We start from the raw sequence: 19,252 nt of genomic DNA, 5'->3' as shown, positions 1-19,252 counted from the left end.
TGCTCTGAACAACAGAAATCCTACTTTCCAAACTCTCTAGGCAAAATACAATTACAGTGTATGTTGCTTCTCCTGTGGGGGCAGTAAAACATGGCTAATTAGTGGCATCTTCATTCAAATCGCTTTAGCTGTTGCCTTAGTGTTCCTCCTTCTCTTTGGTGGAGGGGAAGCTTTTGGAAACGTAACCCCTGGCTATGGCCACTTCAGTGCATATGTGCCCTACATTTCATTGCCAACTCCTGCCTTTATTTGCCTGAGGGTTTTCTCTGGCTTTCAGAATTCACTGTGGCCCCTGCCTGTCAGACCAGAACTGGAGAGAATTAATGCCCCACAGAAGCAGCCCTCAAACCACTCACCAGAGTTCCTATTCCAGCTTCCTCCCTTCTCTGGTAGGGTAACATTTCTACTTTTTTTTTTCTTTTGCTTGTTTATTTAATTTACAGTGTTCCAGAGTTTCCCCAGTGGGATAAGCTCCAGTCACCCACAGTGGTAGTTGGCTGGATAATGTGCATCTTTGGCTCCCTGTCTTTCTCACACGCATCCTCACTTCCCTCCTGGCATTTCTTGGCATCATCTCCAAGATAAACTACTTATAATCAAATTCTTGTCTCAGTGCCTGTTTCTGGGGAATCCAAACCCAGACAACCAGGAAGTTTTAGTCCCATTGCAACAAAAACAAGGGGAGGATAAACACTCAATGAACTATAAACCCAAAAGGAAAAATTACATCTGGAGAACATCACCTAATTGTGGTTTGAACTCAATCACTGGGTCCCTGGGATAAACTCAGGCTCATTTTACCCACTGTAACAAGATTAGTTCAGATGATGGGTAAGGGTTTCTTCTAACACAAACACCCTTTTATTTAACGACGACAGAAAGATGTCCCTTAGAATCATGAAATGATGGGACTGGGAAACAAAGTGTTTTCCTAATAGTTTTGCCATAAGGCACACACTAAAAGTCATCCTGTTGAGCGTAAGTTTCCCAATTCTCTCATAATTGGTGCAATGATTCCATTTCCTTCAGACTTCTTATTCCAGGTAAGGTTTGAGATGCTCCATTCAGGAATAGTTATTAAGTAAATAAGGCAGCAAGGGACCTCACCTCGCTGCCTGTCCTTATGCAGAGAGCCTTGGGAAACCAAGCAAATGGAACAATTCTTTAGCCATCTCTCTTCTGTGCACTCCCATCATCTCCATCAGTGTGATCATGTTTAATGGTTATTACCTCTAAGAAAGTTATTAACACTTCTGAAACTCATCTGCCACCGCTGAAGTGAAACAATCCTTTTTGCAAGAAAGAAGAGTTGCATCTTAGAGCATTAACTCTAATGGCAACTGAAAAAGAAAGAAGAGGCTGGGGAAAGGATCGGAGAAATGGTTATTTCTCCATTCCAATAACCTTGTTAAAGGGGGTTGCCTTGTTGTCTGATTTATGAATGATGTGAAATTTCTCAGTGAAAATGCATCTTTAATGTTCCTTCTACCTTGGAATTTCTGAAGATAAATTCTCAGAGGTACCTCAACTGTGTCATTTGCAATCCCACCTCTGTCTCTCTCCCTGTCTTTCTCTCTGTCCTCTCATCACTCTCTTTCTTCAAAAACTGGTTCTCCTATGGCAGTGGTCAGCAAACTCATTAGTCAACAGAGCCAAATATTAACAGTACAATTATTGAAATTTCTTTTGAGAGCCAAATTTTTTAAACTTAAACTTCTTCTAACGCCACTTCTTCAAAATAGACTGGCCCAGGCCGTGGTATTTTGTGGAAGAACCACACTCAAGGGGCCAAAGAGCCGCATGTGGCTCACGAGCCGCAGTTTGCCAACCACGGTCCTATGGTATTTACTCTCCCAGCAAAATGTACCAGCATGCATCTAATAGTCTTTCATGTCAGAAATATAATTCACCTCCTCAACTAAAAATGCAATCCATCCTTAGATTTTTGTTATCATAACCTCTCAAATATCTATTGCAACTATGCACTCTTCTCCACTTCCACTGAGAACACCCTGGCTTGCCAAGGCTACCATCACTTTTGACATGAATGACTACAACCACCTATTAACGGGCTGCACTGGAAGGAAGACACTGGGCAAAGGCCAGCTTTCATTGTCTCTAATTTCCCTGAAATCAAATCCTATTACTCAAGCTACCACTTAAAATCTTTTCTCTCATTTTTTTCAACTAAATTTTTAAAAAATATATATATTTTTATGGATTTCAGAGAGGAAGGGAAAGGGAGAGAGAGATAGAAACATTGAAAGAGAGAATCATTGATCAGCTGCCTCCTGCATAACACCTACTGGGAAACAAGGCCACAACTTGGGCATGTGCCCTGGCCAGGAATCGAGCCATGACCTACTGGTTCACAGGTCACTGCTCAACCACTGAGCAACACTGGCTGGGCTCAACTTTAAATCTTTTAATGCTTCCCAGTGCTGTTAGGATAAAAGTCATGGTACTTAGAATGGACTACAAATCCAATACGTCTAACTCTTGCCTAACCTAACTCTCCAGCTTCTGTGCTTCCCTTGCTATGAAATTCTATCCATTCCCATCCAAGGCCCTACTCCCTTCTTCTACAGGATGTTTGGACAGCCTTTTCCTCTAGGTGCAATGCCCATCTCCCAATCTTTTGGTTTGACCTTGTCTCAGCTAATTCCTAATCATCATTCTTCCCTCAACTCAAGAGTCTCTATGCCAGAAAGATCTTCCCCAATCATCTCTCTAGTTCCAGTTACTTTGACAAATACTCAAAAGAAAAGGGGTTCAATGAGAGTACAAGAATGTTGTCAAATGATGACGGTCTCCCTGATTCATTGATAGTGGCTGCCTAGAAGGCTGTGGAGAGGTTTCTGAGGCCGACCATGTCCTTAGCAGGGAAGAGTCCAGTCAGTGATCATTGATATTCCCACAGCTGAGGAAAAGTATATATTTTGCAGCAAATGTATATGCCTTTTTCACCTCTGATGCTAAAGATTTAGTTTATTTTATATGACAAGTAGGACTATTGATAGAACAATATCGGCAGTGCATTTAATCACTCTATCAAAATTTCTTAATGGAAGGAACCATGGAATAGAGAAACACGCTCATGTATTGCAGTTTCAGCTCCACAACTTTAACTACACACTTAATATTTTGAAATTATTTCAATTTATTTAAACTTTGTAAAATGAGGGTTCATTTAGTACCAAATGACAAGAGGGTTGCTTGTTTTGTGTATATAAGTGAATTGCCATACCTTGTATATAATCCACACTAAGTGATGGCAATTGGCTTTTTGGATGTTTATAATATAAATTTGAATTTTATAGTATAATTATAGTATATATTAATTATAATATAAATAATGAAAATTATAATACAAATTTGAATGACAACATCATACTTAGATTCTCATCCAGTGCAGGAAATTCACTTACTCTGGGCAAATTTTGGAGGATTGTCATTAACATCAGTAAGAGTCACCGTCAGTGTTGTGGTCCCAGACAGGCCCCCGGAGTGTCCACCCATATCTTTGGCTTGGATGACGACCAGGTACTCCTCCTTGGCTTCTCTGTCCATGTTGGGAAGGGCAGTTTTTATAATTGCTGATGGAGAGAGAAATGAGAGAATGACTTTCAGACAGACAGCTCATTCAAAAATAAATGTATGAGTCTCTCTCTCTCTCTCTCTCTCTCTCTCTCTCTCTCTCTCACACACACACACACACACACACACACACACACACCACAAATACATAAACACATACAAGTCCCCGCTCACACAATTTTCAGTTTTCTTTTGACATTTCACTGGTGTGTGTTTGTGATGCCAACACTAAGAAAGATTAGACTCATAGACAGCAGTAGATAACTTGCAAAAATCCATTTTATCACGTCTTTTTTAAAACTTGCAAAAATATACATTCCAAAGTAAACTGAATGGCATACTCTTGCCTACCAAATTAAAGTATAAATCATAACACAGCCTCATCTACCCAGGGAAACCCTGGAAGTAAAAGAATCCTACAATTTATCACAGGCTCCAATTCCCCTACAAGAGGAGTAAATACACAAATAGCTTGAAGGCTCTGAGGTCAAAGATAAATTATTCTGAAGCTCACAAATACATTTGAAATGAAAGAAGTAAATGCATTTTTGGAATCAACTCAGATGAATAAGATACCAATCAGAATTAACATAGGCAAGTGTCTAAATCCCAAGGTACTATTTGTTCAACTACATTTATACTTTAATTGTTTACTTACACCTTCTCTATTGTAAAATAAATAAATACTTAAGAAAAAGAGAAAGATCATGAAAACAGGGTAAAACATAAAATCATATAGAATAACCTAAAATCATGAGTGCTAAAATATCAGTGTTTTTTCTTCTGATTTATTTTCCGGGTTTTATCTATCTGCCTCTTTGTCAATTGTACTGGTAATTTAATTTTCTTGTTAAAGATTCAACATTTGCATAGGTCCTGAACTTACTTTGAAAATCTGTATTTAGTCCTCTCTCTACCCTTATAATTCTTTTCCTAGATAAGCATATGTGTATAACTCTAAAGCCATTACTTGAATATGAATACAAATGTGCATATGTATATAAACATTTAACCACAAATGTGATCATGATATAGGCATTTATTCACACAATGGATGTCTTTGAAATATTTTCTTTTAAATATATTTTTATTGATTTCAGAGAGGAAGAAAGAGGGAGAGAGAAACATCAATGATGAGAGAGAATCATTGATTGGCTGCCTCCTGCATGCTCACAATGGGGATCAAGCCAGCAATCCAGGCATGTGCCTGACCAGGAATCGAACCATGACCTGGTTCATAGGTCAATGCTCAACCACTGAGCCATGCTGGCCAGGCTGATATATTTTCTGGTTAGCACATAGAAGTTTAACTTATTACTTCTTATAGGTGCATCATTGTTCATTTATGAGTGTACTATGGGTAACTTAGTCCCATATTAATTGATATTGCAGTTATTTCCATTTCAAAGAATAGTCATCTATCTTACTATAAGAATGTTATATTTTTTCTGTGCCCTGAATTTTTACTGAAGTCTATATCATAGGATTCCCCTCCCCATATTGCTAAAACCCCATAAGAAAAATGATCATGATTAGCCTAGTATATTCCTATTGAATGGATATGTGTTGTACCTCTGGCCCAAATGAAAGAGAACTGTTCAGATTAAAGATAATTCCCCTTTACCTCTAATCCAGGGACATCATAGAGGTTCAGTTCAAACTGAGGATGAGCCACACTCTTACACATGCTTCAAGTTGTAATTCTGTTGTTTTGTTTTGTTACTGTTGTTTTTTTTAAACTCCTATAGTCAAATTAAATAATCTGTCTGTAAAAGGTTTGTGAGAAGTTCAAGTCCCTGCATCATTTGAGTAGCTGGTAAGGCCCAAGAGTATTCTGGGAAATCTAATCCACCCAGGCAGTGGGCAGGCTCGGGGAAGAGCTGAGTTCTTATGTATTTTATTTGACCTTGACATAACTTTCATATCAAAGCCTCCCATCCGGGGAGCACTCAATTGGATATCTATGCTTATTTGAAAACATTGATGGTAACATAATATCTTTCATTACAATTGTTTGTCTCAGGATTTGTTTTTCAGGCAGACAGCTCATTCAAAAATAAATGTATGAATATCTCATATCATACTATAACTCAATACATCACACTTCTAGGGTTATAAACCAAAACAAAGAAAAGGAAAAAAAAGGAATATAGCCATTACTCAGACTTAGATCACTATCCCTTGATTGTCCCTCTTAACCTGGCCATCCATGGTCAATAGTTTCTTTGTTAAACTCTCCTCAACCACTCCATTCCTGCCAGAAACCTCTAGGACAGTGGTTCTCAACCTTCCTAATGCTGCAACCCTTTAATACAGTTCCTCATGTTGTGGTGACCCCCAACCATAAGATTATTTTCGTTGCTACTTCCTAAATATCTGTGTTTTCTGATGGTCTTAGGCTCTACAGTAGCGGTTCTCAACCTGTGGGTCGCTACCCACAGGTTGAGAACCACTGTCAGGGGTCGCCTAAGACCATTGGAAAACACAGATATTTACATTATGATTCATTAACAGTAGCAAAATTACAGTTATGAAGTAGCAATGAAAATAATTTTATGGTTGGGGGTCACCACAACATGATGAACTGTATGAAAGGGTCACGGCATTAGGAAGGTTGAGCACCACTGCTCCAAGATATGGTTAGAATACCTGTTCCTTACCTAAGTGTCAAACATGGTTCCAGGATGCCATTGTTACACAGACATCTACTGGTAAAACGTATGTCAATGAATAGCATACGGCTGTCCCAAACAAACCATTCTTACACAGACAGCTATGGGTAAAAAGGACGTCAATGAGGCCACGCGCCCCTGGGTCTGGGAGAGGCCACGCGCCCCCAGGTCCGGGTGAGGCCATGTGTCCCTGGATCCTGGTGAGGCCTCGCGCACCTAGGTCCGGGTGAGGCCACGCGCCCCTGGGTCTGGGTGAGGCCATGTGTCCCTGGATCCGGGTGAGGCCTCGAGCACCTAGGTCCGGGTGAGGCCACGCGCCCCTGGGTCTGGGAGAGGCCACGCACCCCTGGGTCCAGGTGAGGCCATGTGTCCCTGGATCCGGGTGAGGCTGGGTCCCGGGTCCGGGTGAGGCCACGCTCCCCTGGGTCTGGGAGAGGCCACACACCCCTGGGTCTAGGTGAGGCCATGTGTCCCTGGATCCGGGTGAGGCTGGGTCCCGGGTCCAGGTGAGGCCACGCGCCCCTGGGTCTGGGAGAGGCTACGCGCCCCTGGGTCCAGGTGAGGCCATGTGTCCCTGGATCCGGGTGAGGCCTCGCGCACCTAGGTCCGGGTGAGGCCACGCGCCCCTGGGTCTGGGTGAGGGCACGTGCCCCTGAGTCCGGGTGAAGCCGTGCCCCTGCATCCGGGCGAGACCAAACCAGAGGGAGTCGGACCTGCATTACCACCATTTGTCCACCATCCAGAACTGAAATGTCAGTGCTGACATGTACACATAAGGAACTGGTGGACATTGAAATTGGGTCTCTAAAGAACTGTTGGTCCAGAAAGAAACTCATTACAGACTGATTCATTTGCCTGTCAGCATAACTATTATTGCTCGTCTCACATTCAGTTCTTATAAGTAAATCTCTAGGGACACATGATCTCGCTCATCTAGGGGAAATGATGAACAACATAGACTGATGAACAAGAACAGAACCAGAAACAAGGAGGCATCGATCGGACTAGTGGGCCTCAGAGGGAGGATAGGGGAGGTTGGGGGGAGGGAGGAGAGATCAACCAAAGGACTTGTGTGCATGCATATGAGCCTATCCATTGGTTAAGTTCAACAGGGGGTTGGGGCATCCGTGGGGAGGGGTGTGGGATGGGAATGGGGGGATGAGGACAAATATGTGACACCTTAATCAATAAAGAAATTAAAAAATAAATAAAATAAATAAAAGATATTAACTAAGAGGAAAAAATAAAAAATAAAAAAAAAAGGCAAAATGTATGTCAATGAATAACATACGGCTGTCCCAAGCATGCCATCCTCACGTGGATATCTACAGTTACAAAGTATGTCAATGAATAACACATGCTGTCCCAAGGATCGCTCCTCATCTGTAAAACTGAGAAGACTACCTATTCACTGAGATTGTTGCTCAAAATGACCCCGCTGGCAAGCTGCACATCTGGGAGACTTCACGCTTCCTCTTTGCTTCTGCAACATCGGGAGGAGTTTTCCTGATTTCTGAGGCAAGCAGGAGCTGCTCCGAGGTTTCGTGGGGGCATGCGGCACATATAATTGCCTTCAGTACAAGCTGTATAATAAACAGCGCTTGCTCTGTCTGAGGCCCCCCTCCATCTCTAGTCTCAACCTCACAAGTAGCAGTAACTCATTAGAAAACCCAAGACTGAATTTCTGGAACACTTTTCTACCACTTGGTGGCTGTAAAGGCAGGATAGGAAAAACACACAAGTGCCCTTTGCTCTCCTATTTGTTCTCCATTGGGTTGGGACGTGTTAACATTTTTTTTAAATTCCTATTCAAAAGGCAAATCAATCCACTTGCATAAATATTGCAAGATATTGACAAACTCCTAAAATATAAATTTAAAAACTGCCTGAAAAACATCCTTCTGCTTCTCCTTAAATTATTTGCTTTGGTTCACATAGTACCCCAAGCCCGAGGAGCCTCAGGCTGTGTTTTCTGTGGGTGAGAGAACTTACATATTTATACATACATAAACATACATACATATATATGTTGTTTGGTATTACATACCAGCCAACACAGAGCAGAAAATACAGTGATCAGACTGTTTTTCCTCTAAGATTTGAGAAATAAAAAAATTTGACCCGTGAATACGCCCCCCCAAAATGGCTAAAATGTTCAATTAAGAAGTGTTTTTATCCATTTTCAACTTTGATTTTTAAAAGGTAGATAGGAACTCCCTATATACTCTTTTCACCAGTATAAACAAATTTAAAACACCTTGTGATGGTGCTAATTTTATATTTTCAATTTTTAATTTATAGGTTTGAGAGACACACATTGGTTTGTTGTTCCACTTATTTATACATTCATTGGTTGATTCTTTAATGTACCATGACCGGGGATTGAATCTGCAACCTTAGCATATCAGAACAATGCTCTAACAACTGAGCTACCCGTCCAGGGCATGGTGGTGCTAATTTTAAGTAGCTCCCCATTGCCCAAAATATGAATGGTGTCTCCTTCTGTCACAGTCATGCTCAACCCCAACTGCCTATGTCTCCCACATGCTTATGATCACACGTTCTCAATGCCCAGAAATCCTACATAATAAAAGGGTAATATGTAAATTACCATCACTCCGCTATGCCCCCGATTGGGCCAGCGGGAGTTGCAGGGGGCGGGACTCAGGGTGGCCGGGGTGGCCGATTGGGCTGGCAGGACGCTGAGCTTGCATCGCCAGTGGTGGCGTGAGCTCAGCGTCTGCGCCATGGCTGCGCCGGAGGCTTTTGAAAGGTCTGGTGCACCAGCGGACAGCCAGCCAGCTCCCCAGCGATCGAAAGCGGGGAGCTGTGTGTCCACTCCAGCACCAGCGGACCCCCTGCCATCAAAAGCGGGGAGCAGGCTGCTAGCAGTGTCCGCGGAGCGTGCTAGGCTTTGCGGGGCAGTGGATATGGCCTGGATGGCAGGTTAGGCCTAGGGGACCCTACACGTGCATGATTTAATCATGCACTGGGCCTCTAGTGTGTTCATAAACTTAAACGTAATGTTGAAACTCCCATTACACCAACTTGGCAACAGATTCAGGTGTTCAATTTATGGCCATCAGCGTGACAACATTCTTTCTTCTGGGACAGTTAGTAAAACTCCTTGATGTAGGTATTTGCTAAATAACCTCACAAAAAATAAAACCAACTTCTTTTTTTCCAATGAAAATTTCAGGATTATGACTTGGAGTTGATCCGATGAAAAATATCACCCCTGGACTCTCTGACTTTTGTAACTTTCCAACTCAGCAATTGTTCTAGGGTTTAGACTTAGACCCCCTTCACTAGTCCCCCTTGAGTAAATCACAGAACATCCTGGGGACACACCTTTTCCTTGAAAACGGAGGCACTAATGTGTTGAGAAGGAAACACAAACACACACAATTGGTGTTCAGGAGGATGAGCAGGTCCCGCTGGATCCTCAATAACATTAAGTGCAGATTCAATTCAGACAAGAAATGTAAACAAATACATTTTAGAAGTTTTTCCCTGGAAGTTAATTTTGAAAATCGAATCAGAAAAATCAATTAATGAAAACAGTCCACCCTCCATGAATTTAATTCAATGCAGGTATTGAAACTGGCACTGGGGAGCAGGAATGGGAAGGTATGGGAATCGAGATGAACCCTGGTAGGAGGATTAAAACAGGGAAGGGGGACCATCTTGCTCTGAAACTGGCATTCACTACCCTCCTGTGAACACACTGACTGTGAGTATAGCTATGAATTAGATTGATGGGTGATGTTTGATGATGGATGGATGGATGGATAGATAGATTGATAGACAGATAAATAGATACATAGATAGATACATAGATATAGATGGTAGATGATTGATAGACTGATAGATAGATAGATAGATAGATAGATAGATAGATAGATAGACAGATAGATATAGGTAGATAGATGATAGGTGCGTGATAGAAGATCTGCAATTGGAGAAATTAATTTCCTCATATATTTCTGGTGCTTCATTCTCCAGTACTTAAAAGACATGGTCTTATCCTAAACGTGTTCAATCAAACGGAGATTTCTCTGGTTCGGCACTTGAAGAATTTAAATCCTGGACGGGCCTAAGTTCTTCTATGTGCTAAGCAGCTGCTCCTCGTGCCTCATCATTCAGAGAGTACTTCTGATTAGAATCCAGTCTCAGACATCTCAAAAATTTAAAACGTGTGTGTGTGCGCGCGCGCGTGTATGTTTTCTTCCCATTGTCTTCGGCGTTATCATTTGGGAAGCATTCTGTATCCGTCAGGAAGACTTCTTTTTATAATTTCTGTGCTATCAGAGATTGAGAGGCTGCCTGAGAAAGGCAAGGAGATGCTGATTAACTCCTTTGTCATCGTGAAGGCTGATGACTGTAATTCAGTCTTTGTGGGCCCCCCAGATTGTGCCGCTCAAAGATTGCAGTCGATCTGAAATGCCGTTCTCAACTCCTCTTTTGAATGCGACTTGTTGAGCACGTTATCCTGGTTATGAAACCACTAGCTTTGTCATTCCCCGAAACTCTTGCCATTTCAATGTGCGATTGTTATCTTACTATCTGTAAAAGGGGGGCTTTGTTGATAAGATTAAGCGGCACAAACTCACTTGGCAGTAAGTCTTTTTGGGGGGGGGGAAGGGGAGTCACAGACTGCACCCATACTTCCTGCAATCATGGGATCTGTGCCACATGCCGCCAGTGATGAGGGTAAAGGATATATACCCAGAGCTGCCTCAACACATGCCCACATTATCGCTGAAGAATAGCTTCGGTATAATCACTTCAATCATGCCCAGCCTGCACGAATGTGTCACAAAGGAGAAAGTGACACATGAGAAAACTTCGCCTCCACAGGGTACAAAATCTCCTGCGTCTCCCTTTCTTCGTGACTAGAACTATGAATTAGCGAGATGGGTGGTGATTGATGATAGACAGATAGATAGACCAAAAATCAGACAGACAGACAGGAAGATACATAGATATAGATGGGTGATAAAATAGTCGCTATTTGGAGAAACTAAATTTCTTATCTATTTCTGGTTCTTTTGTAAAACAGAACAATATAACTGGAAAGCTAATTGAGTAAATGTATCAGTAATCAAAGGGTTATTTATAGAATTTGACTTTATACTTTTAAAATCAGAACTTATTCCAAGACAATTTAAAATTTTCCTTTTCTCACTTTTTTTAAGAGTGTGTTCACTTTTTGTATGATATTTTGTAAAGGCAACCAATTTAAATGATTTAAATATGTAACAAGGCAAATATTAACTTAGTGGTTAAGGTTATATAGATTAAAAGTATACATTATTAAGGAGATGTTTAAAATTATGTTAAAAATGTCTGTAGCAACATAAAATGCTGATAACAATTTCTAAATTTTATTTAAAAAGAATGTCTGCCATAATTATCCTATCTAATAATAGACAAATATGCAAATTCACCATACCTCCCACACACCCACAAGCCACGCCCACCATCCAATCAGAGCAAGCATGCAAATTAACCCAAACCAAGATGGCTACAGCCACAGAGAGCAAGGTTTCCTAGGTAACAGAGGAAGCCAAGCTTTCTGCCTGCCCTAGCAGGCCTAAGCCTCCACTCAAGCTACAAAGTTTCAATTATAGAAGGTAAACAAATTCAAACAAATGGCGGCAGAATGGAGCTTGAGAGAGCAGGCCAGGGTTGCCGGCAGCAACAGGGGAAGCAAAGCTTTCCGCACACCCTGGCCGGGCCCACCCGCTTAAGGCAACAAAGTTTCAATTATAACCCCAGCACAAATGGCTGCGGGCCTCGGAGGGAGCCCCAGGCTTGGCTCTGCTCCAGGCTACAAAGTTTCAATTGTAGAAGGAAAATAAATTCCAGATACCAGGGCCTCCGCTTGCATTGCCAGGGAGCGTGGCCCGCCTGCAAACCACCACAAGCCCCTCGCTCAGGCCACCCCATGCCCCAAGGGAACCCCACCCTGATCAGGGACACCCTTCAGGGCAAACCAGCTGCCCCCACCCCTGTACCAGGCCTCTATCCTATCTAATAAAAGAGTACTATGCAGATTGATCATCACTGCAACACACAATATAGCTTCCCCCATGTGGTCAAAGATCCTGCCCCCATGTGGACACAAGATCGCCACCACAAGATGGCCAGCAGGGGAGGGTAGTTGGGAGGCACCCGCCTGCAAGGGAGGGCAGTTGAGAAGGACCAGGCTGCAAGGGAGGGCAGTTGGAGGTGATCAACCCTGCAGGAGAGGGCAGTTAGGGGTAACCAGGCCGGCAGAGGAGGGAAGTTGGGGGCAAACAGGCTGGCAGCAGAGTGGTTAGGGGGTGATCAGGCTGGCAGGCAGAAGCAGTTAGGGGCAATCAGGAAGGCAGGCAGGTAAGCAGTTGGGAGCCAGCAGTCCTGGATTGTGAGAGGGATGTCCCAGGGATCGGGCCCAAACGGGCAGTCGGACATCCCCTGAGGGGTCCCAGATTGGAGAGGGTACAGGCTGGGCTGAGGGACAACCCCCCTCTGTGCACGAATTTCGTGCACCGGGCCTTTAGTTTTATATTATAATGTGCTTATAAAAAATTGGCAAGAATATACATAAAGATAACATGATTTGGTTTTGTAAAGGGATAGAAGGTCCTCTCCTTCCCACAATAAATTTCCCTGAACTCTTTAATGGGAATCGGAGGACTGTACCTGCTAGAAAAAGGGCTCTGGGGTTAGATATATGAGAACTTATTTCGGTAGGAGTGCTACCAGCCATGTGATCTTGGGCAGATCACTGAAACTCACTGAAGCTCGCAAATCTCTTGTGTAAAATGCTATTAACTGCTAAACAAGAGTTTCAGTTTGGTATTATTACATGTGAGATAAAAATCCAAATGTGTTACTTTATACATATACAGATATTATTACATATAGATATAGGTACATACCCAGAGATATATAAGTATATACATATTTTTATATTTATATTTCAAAATATATTCATACATCAGGCATATATTTATACCTAACTTTGTATTTACATGTTATAAATATATACCTATCTATACATATTTATATAAATAAAATTTAGGTATTAATTCCATGTAATAATAATCAAAATACACTCATTTTAATAAAAATTAGTAACAAAGTTTATGTTCTATGATGCTACAAAATATGAACAGAACATCCCTCACCAATTTCAGAATGATATGCCTCCACAGTGATTTCCAGGCAACAAAAAAAATTGCACCCAAATATCTACATAATTTGTGCCCAATTGATCTTTTACCACAACATTCTACACAACATATGGCTTTTTAAAAATGGAGATATAATGGACATGTATAACATTGTCTTAGTTTCAGCTGTACACCAAATGATTTGATGTTTGCATGTACACTCAATGCTCACCACAATAAGATATTTGCCTTTCTTCAAACGTTCCTCATACTTGGGTGCCTGCACAACATTGTGGAGAGTCAGCCCAGACCACCCTCAGCCTTCACTTGGCCTCCTAGAACTCCATTCATGTTTTCAGGTCCAGCTCTGATGTTGCAGAGACAAGGAAGCCCACCCAGGTAGAACGAATGACTCTCTTCCTTCCCGTCTTCATGCATCTTTGCTAGGACCTGCCTCATAGCATTTACCTTTATGTCTTTTCTCCATTTCACCACGTCCTCTATGATTTCAACCTGTCCTGAGAGTAAAGTACTGTGGGCAGGAACCATATCTTATTCATCTTTCGATGCCCAGAACCAAATATAATCTCTGGCACATAATGGGTACTCAACCAATGTAGTAGAGAATAAAATAATACCAAGGAAAAGAATGAAGGTAGGAGGGATGAAGGAGGGAAAAGAAAGGCAGAAAAAATGGTAACAGAGTTTTTCCTAGCTGCCATGGGGACTCAGTATTGGAGTATGCAAACACAGGATAAATGTCAGTAACTGTCATGTCTATGGGGTACAGAGATCTTTAGATACAAATATAATATAACAGAGCCACCACGTGGGGAGGAGGGTATCAAGATTTGAACCTAAGTCTTGCAACCTTCAAGGCTCAAAAAATGCCCAGGGCTATTGCAAACCATCTCAAGAGTCACATCTTAAGGTCATGCCAGTTTGCCAGAGGAAGGTCATAAGGTCATGACACTTCAGTGAATGCCAGCGAGGTATGTTTTGTAGATTAAAGAACCCAGGGGTTCTCCCTGTTTCTCTATATATTTTGCCCACTTCATAATTGACATTTGAGTTGTTTACTAAGTGCCTCAGTATATGTTTATGGTTTAGTGTTCTAATATTTCAGATAATCTCAGGATTACTAAAAAAAAGGGGGAGGGGTAATGCTGATGAACTATGTATCCTAGTAACATTTCATGAATTTAATTAATTGAAGGTGAATTCATGAAAAAACAATTGCTTTCATCTACACGCTTTACCAATAATGCCCTAGTCTTTCTTGTCATTTTTCAAGTGCCATTATTATTTATTTCTCTTGGCATATATACGGATATGACATTCACATTTTCCTAAAATTATTTATAGGTAAAATTAGTTAGCTGAAAATGTGTTATTAGATGACTATTAATGGTTTGGAATATGGTCCAGCAATGAGAAAGGTCTCAGGCCATGTCACATAGACTGATTCCAAATCTGGGCCTCTAGAATTTTAGTTATAAATAAATTAGTGAAATTATCCACTCCCCTTCGGCCAAAAAAAAAAAAAAAATCTCCATATCATGCTTACTAAGATATTTTTCCAACAATCTCCTCCTATGTTATCACAATATCTTAACATGAGTCCGACAGACATGACTTCTTTCTTTGACTTATAGAATCTTGACTTAATAGAGTTCATATATATTTCACTCTACATGACCCTCCCCATTTATGTTTGAAAACTGGTGCTAGAGAACAGTAGGCTTGCAAGCTGTCAATTAGACCACGAGGATCCATCCAGTGTCTCAATGTATACAAATTACTTATTTGCATGTGAATTTCCTGTCTCAGGAGGCAGTATATTCTCTGACTAAACAACTATAACTTCTTCCTCCCCCTCCTGTGTGGTTCACATGCATGTCCAGATCCATATCCGCAGGCAATGACACAGGAAATCATTGTAAGTGAATTGACAAGGATGCCTTGTCTCTATAGCTTTACACTCTGGGCGGAGTGACTTGTGTGTGGACTGTCTCCTCTGCAGCTCCTGGATTCCCCTATTAAGCAATTCTGCACAGGCCACCCCTTTCCAGCATCAACACATGACTAGCCAATAACTGATGCGACTCAAACTGCCAATTTCGTGTTCCATTGAAATCCTTGCAATTATTCCTATTCACAATTGATGACTCCTCAATCAAGTGGAATTATTTCTGTGAAGAATATGATGGCTCTATTCTTTCCTTAAGCTGTAATTCCAATAACTAATTATACATACAAGAAATATGGGTGGTTTAAAGAAGCAAAGTGGAAGTCGCTAAAGATTGGACGCTTTCTCCACGGCAGGGTTGTGGAGAAGCTAAAGCAGGGGCTTGGCAGTGCCCACTGAGAAATGGAGCGGGTATGGAGACCTGAGTCTAAATAAGGGCAAGTAACGCTTTTCAGCTCTTAGCCCCTTAGTCTCCTCATCTGGACAGCAGAGGTTTTTAGCACCTACCTCACATTATATGAAACAGCATGCAGCATTGTTCACAGAGCGTAACAGAGATTCAAATATGAAGTGAGTTGATATTATCTCCGAATGCTCGGTGGTACTGATTCCTCTCCTGCCCCATTGGAACTCTGGCCCCATACCTCAGTCAGACACAGCATGTCATATGGATCGAAGCCCACGAAGTTTGAGGAGCCTGGGTGTTTTTTAAAATATATTTTTATTGATGTCAGAGAGGAAGGGAGAGGGAGAGAGAGATAGAAACATCAAAGATGAGAGAGAATCATTGATGGGTTGCTTCCTGCACGCCCCACAGTGGGGATCAAACCCGCAACCCGGGCATGTGCCCTGACCGGGAATTGAACAGTGACCTCCTGGTTCATAGGTCGAGGCTCAACCACTGAGCCCCTCAGGCTGGGCAGGAGCCTGGGGTTTGATATCACACATTGGGTTTGATTGGCCCTTCCATTTCCAAATGGTATCATTAATATGGGCACTTTTCTTAATGTCTCTGAGCATCTGTTTTCTTTTCTGCTTCATAGAGACAGTTCTTACCTCATCATTTTTCTTGTGTGTTTTTTTTTTTGGGGGGGCGTTCTTAAGATGATTATTAAGACAGATAATGCATATTATTATGTTATTATTTAACATGTGTTATTTGGTCGCTTTGTAGCCAATAATAAAATAGTCATTAGCTGATCACTATTACTATGACTGTAACTACTACTGATACCATGTTATTGCTGGGTGATTGTGAAGACCAATCATGATAAAAAATAGTTGTACTCCATATCTTATAGAACCTCCCTCCTTTGGGCCAGGCCCTATACAGGTACAAAGTCTATGTGCATATAAGGTGCTTAGGGTAGTGGTTGGCACGGAGTAGGTATTCACCTATGTAGCTATTATAATTATTATCACTGTTACCTCATCTTTCCACGCCACAACTATCCAGTTAGGTAGCAATTACGGTTCCTGCTAAACAATGAAGGAATAGGAACTTCTGTGACCTTGGTTAGTTGATATATATTCTGTGAGCTTCAACATGGTTGAGAAAGTCATAGACCTAATGATCTTAGAACTTCCTGTTTCATCAACTTGTCTCTCTTACACCTTGGAGGTTCTAGCTGATCATGGATCGCTAACTTCAGAGAACTCTGCTTGGTAAGTTGCATGTTAGCTGTAAATGATAGTCATTGCTCTTCCTCTTTGAGTAATCTCTAACCCAGAGATGCAAAACCAACTCAGGGACCCGTCACTCAGGAAAGTCCCATCAACCCACTAACCCTGATTGCAAATATCTACAAAATGCAGAGAGTAAGTGAGACTCTAGCAAAGAGAGTGCCTCTGCTGATAAAATGTTCCCAATTAACTAACTCCTCAACCTCAAATTCTTAGAGAAATTTCTGGCTAATAAGTCCTGCCTTTGCCCCATGGGTCATTGAGCATTGCAACAAATGATCACTGCATAACTTCTACGTGTGGCTGGGTAGGCTTCCCACCCATAAAAGCACAGCCCAAGGCTCAGAGATGAGGGACAACAATGTGCTTCCAATTGCTTTAACCCAGGTCAGAAGGGCATGTCGACTTCAATGAGAGGGGTTGGCCGAAAAGGGGAGGGTCTTCCTTTAATGATGGCAGCTGCCACAAAGCACATGGACATGTGCTGAGAACTTGCCTCAGTTCCCTTCCAAGTCAGATCAGCAACCAGACTGGGCCTGACAATATTCTAGGATTTCCATGCTTACACTGCTTTCTTCCTTCTCTGCCAAATATGCTTATAAAACATTGAGGCGTACAAAAGTGAAAAGTGTTCAGGTGTTGAGAGCAGTTACATATCAGAAGCACCTACAATAATTCTGATGCATCTACAATAATCCAAGGGGCACAGAGCTCCCAACTACCCCCGGATAACCTCCTCACCCTTCCTCCGGTGCCTTTCCACCCAATGTCCTCCTCCACCTCTTCGTTGGCTTCTGCAAGGTCTGCTTTTGAAATCCTCCAACATTCTGCTTTGGGGCCGCAGGCTCTCTTTCTTCCCAGCAGAGTGACTTTTCTCCTTTCCTTCACATTCTCTCTCAAAAGAGAATTCTCCTCCTCCTCCATTCCTCTTGCCACCTCTCAGTGCTGCTGAGCGAGCCCTCAATCCCACCAGTGTCTGTGCCAGATGCACCATCAACTACCTTCCACTGGCCCAGTACTCACCCCTCCTTTCCACTCTTCCTTATTATCATGGGTTTTAGTTTTATTTTTCTCTCCTTTTTATTTAAAAAAAATTCCCACCAAATTACTTGTACCCATGTAGTCCACGCTCCCGTTTGTAGACCAAAGAGGGCAGGTGGCACAAAATGCCCTGAGCTTTATTTTGAACAGACTAAGAAGTCATGTTGCGAAACAGCTGGCGAGGAATAAATCTGCCATTCCACCAATGTGTGCTGAGGACCTACTGCACATCAAACCCTGTGTCAGGTACTAAGGATACAGGGGAGGAGACAGGCAAGGAGGTTAACTTCACATCCTTACAGTCTAAGAATGTATGATCGACATGAACCAGAGCAACTAGGCTCACACCTCATGGGATTTCTGGGCTCCAGCTTTTTCATTTGTAAAGCTGCGAGAGTGATGTTTACCTTGCAGAGAGAGAGAGAGAGAGAGAGAGAGAGAGAGAGAGAGAGAGAGGCGTCACCAGCAAGAGCTGTTATTATAAGTGATTCTCAGATACACTGGTCAATGTTAACTATGACTATGAGCACAGGTCATTGTAGATATTGGAATCCAGATATGGCTATGCCCCATAATAGAGAGGCAAGCATAGGGGACTGCATGTCTATGTCCCCCCAGGAAAGATATAATTAGACTTGTATAAACAAGAGGCCTGCTGACCTTCCTAGGAGGCAAGCCAGAGGCAAAACCACTGGGAAGGGAAAGTGAGGGAGATGTTTAGTTAACAGAGAGTTAACCTACAGAGGGTTAGGAAGAGCGGATTTGTATGGATCTATTGTTCCCTCGGTGACAGTTGTCACAATACATCAGAGCTTGGTTTCTTCAAATACATCAAGTGGCTGATGATTCTTATTCTCTATATTAAAATTAAAAACTGTACAAATAAATATAGCTTCCTTCTCCTGCTCTGTATTTTAAAAATGATGACTCCCCCTTCTCTTTCTCTTCCTTGATTCTTTTTTTTTAAAATATGTTTCTATTGATTTCAGAGAGGAAGTGAGAGGGAGAGAGATAGAAACATCCATGATGTGAGAGAATCATGGATCGGCTGCCTCCTGCACATCCCACGCTGGGGATCGAGTCCGCAACCTGGGCATATGCCCTGACCGGGAATTGAACTGTGACCT

The 19,252-nt window shown here is 42.1% G+C and overlaps 1 protein-coding gene across 1 annotated transcript in view; it reads right to left on the bottom strand.

Moving 5' to 3' along the window:
* CDH8 (cadherin 8) overlaps window positions 1-19,252 on the bottom strand; it is a 310,258-nt gene that overhangs the window by 127,842 nt on the left and 163,164 nt on the right. Inside the window, exon 4 of the mRNA XM_008139872.3 lies at window positions 3,429-3,596. Coding sequence (XP_008138094.1) covers window positions 3,429-3,596 — 168 coding nt within the window. The remainder of the gene's footprint in view (window positions 1-3,428; window positions 3,597-19,252) is intronic.

This window comes from Eptesicus fuscus, chromosome 21, assembly GCF_027574615.1.
Source record: "Eptesicus fuscus isolate TK198812 chromosome 21, DD_ASM_mEF_20220401, whole genome shotgun sequence".
NCBI classification, from domain to species: domain Eukaryota; kingdom Metazoa; phylum Chordata; class Mammalia; order Chiroptera; family Vespertilionidae; genus Eptesicus; species Eptesicus fuscus.
The sequence above is the reverse complement of the archived record's forward strand: the minus strand, read 5'-3'. Positions and strand labels throughout refer to the sequence as shown.